Below are 7,500 nucleotides of genomic sequence, written 5' to 3' on the forward strand. Positions count from 1 at the left end.
TTAGAGAGTAGTTGTTGTCTTCTTGGGCCAGGGTTAGAGAGTAGTTGTTGTCTTCTGGGGGCAGGGTTAGAGAGTAGTTGTTGTCTTCTGGGGGCAGGGTTAGAGAGTACTTGTTGTCTTCTGGGGGCAGGGTTAGAGAGTAGTTGTTGTCTTCTGGGGGCAGGGTTAGAGAGTAGTTGTTGTCTTCTGGGGGCAGGGTTAGAGAGTAGTTGATGTCTTCTGGGGGCAGGGTTAGAGAGTAGTTGTCTTCTGGGGGCAGGGTTAGAGAGTAGTTGATGTCTTCTGGGGGCAGGGTTAGAGAGTAGTTGTTGTCTTCTGGGGGCAGGGTTAGAGAGTAGTTGTCTTCTGGGGGCAGGGTTAGAGAGTAGTTGATGTCTTCTGGGGGCAGGGTTAGAGAGTAGTTGTCTTCTGGGGGCAGGGTTAGAGAGTAGTTGTCTTCTGGGGGCAGGGTTAGAGAGTAGTTGTCTTCTGGGGGCAGGGTTAGAGAGTAGTTGTCTTATGGGGGCAGGGTTAGAGAGTAGTTGTCTTCTGGGGGCAGGGTTAGAGAGTAGTTGTCTTCTGGGGGCAGGGTTAGAGAGTAGTTGTCTTATGGGGGCAGGGTTAGAGAGTAGTTGTTGTCTTCTGGGGGCAGGGTTAGAGAGTAGTTGTCTTCTGGGGGCAGGGTTAGAGAGTAGTAGTTGTCTTCTGGGGGCAGGGTTAGAGAGTAGTTGTTGTCTTCTGGGGGCAGGGTTAGAGAGTAGTTGTTGTCTTCTGGGGGCAGGGTTAGAGAGTAGTTGTTGTCTTCTGGGGGCAGGGTTAGAGAGTAGTTGTTGTCTTCTGGGGGCAGGGTTAGAGAGTAGTTGTCTTCTGGGGGCAGGGTTAGAGAGTAGTTGTCTTCTGGGGGCAGGGTTAGAGAGTAGTTGTCTTCTGGGGGCAGGGTTAGAGAGTAGTTGTCTTCTGGGGGCAGGGTTAGAGAGTAGTTGTCTTCTGGGGGCAGGGTTAGAGAGTAGTAGTTGTCTTCTGGGGGCAGGGTTAGAGAGTAGTTGTTGTCTTCTGGGGGCAGGGTTAGAGAGTAGTTGTTGTCTTCTGGGGGCAGGGTTAGAGAGTAGTTGTTGTCTTCTGGGGGCAGGGTTAGAGAGTAGTTGTTGTCTTCTGGGGGCAGGGTTAGAGAGTAGTTGTTGGGGCGGCTTTAGCTCAGGAGTTAGAGCGGGTCGGCCAATGATGCAAGGGTTGGCGGTTCGATCCCCGCTCCCTCCCAGCTGCTGTCGTTGTGTCCTTGGGCACGACACTTAACCCTCCTTGCTCCCGATCGGTGTATGAATGGGTGAATGTAGACTACCTACTGATTGTAAAGCGCTTTGGATAAAAGCGCTATATAAATGCAGGCCATTTACAATTTAGTTGTTGTCTTCTGGGGGCAGGGTTAGAGAGTAGTTGCTGTCTTCTGCTTTCAAGCTCACAAAAAGGTGTGTGTGAGAAACATGAATGGGCGAGCTACATGAAGCCTATCACTGTCAATCAAAAACATCAAGGTGTCAAATCTGAACATCTGTGCTGCGTATCAGCTCGCTCGCTGACTGACAGCTGCTGCATTTAGCTGAAGTGTCCACGTCTCATTAATTGCTATCATAAATGTCTATTGTGTCTATCTGGCTTCCCAGCCTGTCAAGCTGCCACGGATGTGTTTACCTTTATTCAGTTAAGTGGGTGTTAACTGAGTGACAGGTTTGTGTTACGGCTCACTAAAGTGTGTGTGTGTGTGTGTGTGTGTGTGTGTGTGTGTGTGTGTGTGTGTGTGTGTGTGTCTGTGCCTGCATATGTACAGTATGCATGGATAGGTGTGTGTGTGCCTTTGCACATGTATGTGTGTGTTTCTTGTCTTTGTTCCAGGCAGCACCTTCCGTGGCACCTCTAGTCATTGTACTTGTCCAATTCCCCCTCCCAAGCTGTCCCGGTCGTTGCTCCACTCCCCCTGATCTGGGGAGAGTTGTAGACTAGCACATGCTTCCTCCCACACGTGCAGTCGCCAGCCACTTCTTTTCAACAGGCACCCTTACCGACCAGAGGAGGCACTGGTGCGACGACCAGGACACATACCCTTAATCCGGCTACCCACCCGGAGACACGGTCAATTGTGCCTGTATGGACGCCCGACCAAGCCGGAGGGAACACGGGGGCTCGAACCTGTGACCCTTGTGTTGGTCGGCAGGGAATCTCTAACGGCAGTATCCTGTGAGAGTGTTTTTGAGTATGTGTGTGTGTTGACCTATCTGTGTGCATGCGTGTAGAGATGTAACGATAATTGTGACCAAAATGATCACGGTTATCGTATTATCACGGTATTCATAAAAAAATTATGAAAAATTTCAAAAAGTACTGAGACTCACCGAAATAATTTTTATATTTATAGTTTTATATTGAAAACTCAGACCCAAATAGTATTGATACATTCTCCAAGGCTGCATGTTTTCATCTGGGAGACTATTGCCAACTTTAGTTGATGATGGACAGTATTTACCATGTTTTTCAAAGCACTGTAATCACGGTACCACGGTTTTAACAATAATGAAAATTTGAAACGGTACGGTTATCGTAAGGAATTTTATCACGGTTATCATTAAAACCGGTTATCGTTACATCCCTACATGCGTGTATGTACGAGTTTGTGTGTGCGGGTATGAAAGTGTGTGTGTGTGTGTGTGTGTGTGTGTGTGTGTGTGCGTGTGCGTGTGTGTCTTCCCAGGCTAACCTTGCGCACGTAGCTGACAGCGTCCTCCTCAGTGTACACCTCGGCGCTGACCCCTCCCCTGCGGCGCCGGGCCTTGACCACTGGGTTGGGCGGCGGGGGGGAAACCTCGTCGTCGTGGGAGTCTGACTGGCTGTTGGACTTCTGCCGCGCCATGATCTGCTTGCATTCTTCCTGTGAAGACGAGAGGAGAGACAGGATTGGTGGAGGGACTGAGACAGGGAGAGAAATCCTTTTTCTGTGGTTGCAACGTCAGTTATATATATAGGGCTATCAAAATGCTAACCTTCTCAAGCACATCTTGTCAGAGCATAAGAAAGAAGTATGGGTAGGAAACTATCCGATGCAAATGGAGTTTGTGCGTGCACTGCAGCTAGCCTATTGTAGCTTCAGGCAAGAGAAAAAATAAAGTTTGAGACAATACTGTCACTGTGTTTGTTTTACTTCCCTTCTTCAAAGAAGAAGATGAACATGTTATGAAGACATCAAAGGGGAGGCAGGACGCCTCTGGCTGGATGTTGTAATGAATTATTGATCACAAACTTGATTAGCACATTAGCATAAGGACACGATAAGAACAAACTGGGCTTGTTAAAGGGACACCACTGAAACACAATGCTGATTTATTTTGCACATAATCTCATATCTGAAAACTGTAAACCGTTTTGCAGACATTCATTTAGTTTGACAGTTATTGAGGAGTTGATATGAGTTAAAGTTGTGGACCAGTGATGTCATTCATGCACAAATGACATCACTGGTATGTGCACACTGAGGACTGAGTGGACAGCACTATTATTCACCATGTACAGCACATGGATGTTGCTACAGCTACACTCCGTCAGTTTGTGTCAGAAGTTGCCGTGTCTTTGTGTTCATCAAAAGTCTGCTTGCTGGTCTGTCTACTGTCTTGTCACTGTGGTGCCTGAGAGAGACACCACTCCAGACATGGCATGAGGGGACACAACACACACACACACACACACACACACACACACACACACACACACACACACACACACACACACACACACACACACACACACACACACACACACACACACACACACACACACACACAGAGCTAGAGAGCCAGGTCATGCAGAGACAGAGGGAGAGAGACAGAAAGAGAAGACCACACAAGGAGGGCAAGAGAGAAAGAGAGACAGACCGCAGGAGGGAGGGAGAGAGACAGCAAGAGAGAGGGAGAGAGACAGCAAGAGAGAGGGAGAGAGACAGACAGCAAGAGAGAGGGAGAGAGACAGACCGCAGGAGGGAGGGAGAGAGACAGACAGCAAGAGAGAGGGAGAGAGACAGACAGCAAGAGAGAGGGAGAGACAGACAGCAAGAGAGAGGGAGAGAGACAGACAGCAAGAGAGAGGGAGAGAGACAGACCGCAGGAGGGAGGGAGAGAGACAGCAAGAGAGAGGGAGAGAGACAGCAAGAGAGAGGGAGAGAGACAGACAGCAAGAGAGAGGGAGAGAGACAGACCGCAGGAGGGAGGGAGACAGACAGCAAGAGAGAGGGAGAGACAGACAGCAAGAGAGAGGGAGAGACAGACAGCAGGAGAGAGGGAGAGACAGACAGCAGGAGAGAGGGAGAGAGACAGACCGCAGGAGGGAGGGAGAGAGACAGACAGCAAGAGAGAGGGAGAGACAGACAGCAGGAGAGAGGGAGAGAGACAGACAGCAAGAGAGAGGGAGAGACAGACAGCAAGAGAGAGGGAGAGACAGACAGCAGGAGAGAGGGAGAGAGACAGACAGCAGGAGAGAGGGAGAGACAGACAGCAGGAGAGAGGGAGAGAGACAGACCGCAGGAGGGAGGGAGAGAGACAGACAGCAAGAGAGAGGGAGAGAGACAGACAGCAAGAGAGAGGGAGAGAGACAGACAGCAAGAGAGAGGGAGAGAGACAGACAGCAAGAGAGAGGGAGAGAGACAGACCGCAGGAGGGAGGGAGAGAGACAGACAGCAAGAGAGAGGGAGAGACAGACAGCAGGAGAGAGGGAGGGAGAGACAGACAGACAGCAGGAGAGAGGGAGAGACAGACAGACAGCAGGAGAGAGGGAGGGAGAGAGACAGAGCTGTGTTCTCTGTGACACTCTGTCTCTCTTGAGTCTCTCCCTCCTCTCATCCTAATGCATATTGTGTTGCTTACTGTCTGTGCAAATCAATGTGATGATGATGCTATAGATCACATGGTTTAGACGAGTAAACACACTCCACTCCTGGCTGCTGGCATGCACACCTGAGTGTGTGCACACGCACACACACCACACACACACACACCACACACACAGGCGCACACACCACACACAAACACGGGCGCACACACCACACACACACACACGGGCGTACACACGCACACGCAAAGTCCCTCCTTGAGGGAAGAGAGCGAGCAGCAGGGAGAGAGAAGAGGGGGATACAGTGCACACACACACACACACACACACACACACACACACACACACACACACACACGCACACACACACGCACACATTCACATATTCACATATTCACATATTATTCAGTCCAGCTTCATCAAAGTCTGCAAGCAGGTAACACAGTGTGGGTGCAGGCAAAGCCAAAACAAACAAAGATTCAGCAGCAGCCTTCCCTTTCATGCACAGCAAATGACTGTAATACACAAGTCTCTCCTGTCACACAGACGACTAGCACAAATCACAAGTCTCTCCTCTCACACAGACGACTAGCACAAATCACAAGTCTCTCTCTCCTCACACAGACGACTAGCACAAATCACAAGTCTCTCCTGTCACACAGACGACTAGCACAAATCACAAGTCTCTCCTCTCACACAGACGACTAGCACAAATCACAAGTCTCTCTCTCCTCACACAGACGACTAGCACAAATCACAAGTCTCTCCTGTCACACAGACGACTAGCACAAATCACAAGTTTCTACTGTCACACAGTTGACTAGCACAAATCACAAGTCTCTCCTGTCACACAGTTGACTAGCACAAATCACAAGTCTCTCCTGTCACACAGTTGACTAGCACAAATCACAAGTCTCTCCTCTCACACAGACGACTAGCACAAATCACAAGTCTCTCCTGTCACATAGTTGACTAGCACAAATCACAAGTCTCTCCTGTCACACAGTTGACTAGCACAAATCACAAGTCTCTCCTCTCACACAGACGACTAGCACAAATCACAAGTCTCTCCTGTCACACAGTTGACTAGCACAAATCACAAGTCTCTCCTGTCACACAGTTGACTAGCACAAATCACAAGTCTCTCCTCTCACACAGACGACTAGCACAAATCACAAGTCTCTCCTCTCACCCAGACGACTAGCACAAATCACAAGTCTCTCCTGTCACATAGTTGACTAGCACAAATCACAAGTCTCTCCTGTCACACAGTTGACTAGCACAAATCACAAGTCTCTCCTCTCACCAGACGACTAGCACAAATCACAAGTCTCTCCTCTCACACAGACAGCTAGCACAAATCACAAGTCTCTCCTCTCACACAGACGACTAGCAGAAATCACAAGTCTCTCCTCTCACACAGACGACTAGCACAAATCACAAGTCTCTCCTCAGTCCTCACCCAGACGACTAGCACAAATCACAAGTCTCTCCTCTCACACAGACGACTAGCACAAATCACAAGTCTCTCCTCTCACCAGACGACTAGCACACATCACAAGTCTCTCTCTCCTCACACAGACGACTAGCACAAATCACAAGTCTCTCCTCTCACACAGACTAGCACAAATCACAAGTCTCTCCTCTCACCTAGACAACTAGCACAAAATAAATCACAAGTCTCTCTCTCCTCACACAGATGACTAGCACAAATCACACGTCTCTCAGTCCTCACCCAGACAACTAGCACAAATCACAAGTCTCTCCTCTCACACAGATGACTAGCACAAATCACAAGTCTCTCCTCTCACACAGACAACTAGCACAAATCACAAGTCTCTCCTGTCACACAGACAGCTAGCAGAAATCACAAGTCTCTCCTCTCACACAGACGACTAGCACAAATCACAAGTCTCTCCTCTCACACAGACGACTAGCACAAACCACAAGTCTCTCTCTCCTCACACAGACGACTAGCACAAATCACAAGTCTCTCCTCTCACCAGACGACTAGCACAAATCACAAGTCTCTCTCTCAATCAATCAATCAATCAATCAATCAATCAATCAGTTTAATACATGTCCCAGAAGGGCACTTTGGTTCACATCAGACAGTAGTGGAAATTACAACATCATTACTAATTTGATAGTAGTAATGAAGGCACACTTCAGAATTGAGATACATTATTACTAGTTTGAAAAAGTAATAAGGCACACTTCAATATTATACAATACATAAACATTTGTTGCATTATGTACAGATTCCAAAAGACCATCTACTGCCCTCAGCCGGGTCGCCGCGTGCGCAGCGCCACCGTTGCATTAGCTCCTCAAACAACGCAAGTGGCTCGCTGTCATCACACAGACGACTAGCACAAATCACAATTCTCTCCTCTCACACAGACTAGCACAAATCACAAGTCTCTCCTCTCACCTAGACAACTAGCACAAAATAAATCACAAGTCTCGTCTCTCACCCAGCCGACTAGCACAAATCATAAGTCTCTCCTCTCACCCAGACGACTAGCACAAATCACAAGTCTCTCCTCTCACCCAGACGACTAGCACAAATCACAAGTCTCTGCTCTCACCCAGATGACTAGCACAAATCACAAGTCTCTCCTCTCACCCAGACGACTAGCACAAATCACAAGT

At 48.7% G+C, this 7,500-nt stretch overlaps 1 protein-coding gene across 1 annotated transcript in view; it reads right to left on the minus strand.

Annotated features, from left to right (window-relative positions):
- prkar1b (protein kinase, cAMP-dependent, regulatory, type I, beta) overlaps positions 1-7,500 on the minus strand; it is a gene marked incomplete at its 3' end in the record, with an annotated part of 135,738 nt that overhangs the window by 98,351 nt on the left and 29,887 nt on the right. The window contains exon 3 of the mRNA XM_083649089.1: positions 2,729-2,899. Within this exon, the coding sequence (XP_083505215.1) occupies positions 2,729-2,899 (171 nt within the window). The remainder of the gene's footprint in view (positions 1-2,728; positions 2,900-7,500) is intronic.

This window comes from Poromitra crassiceps (genome assembly GCF_964638095.1).
Source record: "Poromitra crassiceps genome assembly, chromosome: 13".
In the NCBI taxonomy this organism is placed as follows: domain Eukaryota; kingdom Metazoa; phylum Chordata; class Actinopteri; order Beryciformes; family Melamphaidae; genus Poromitra; species Poromitra crassiceps.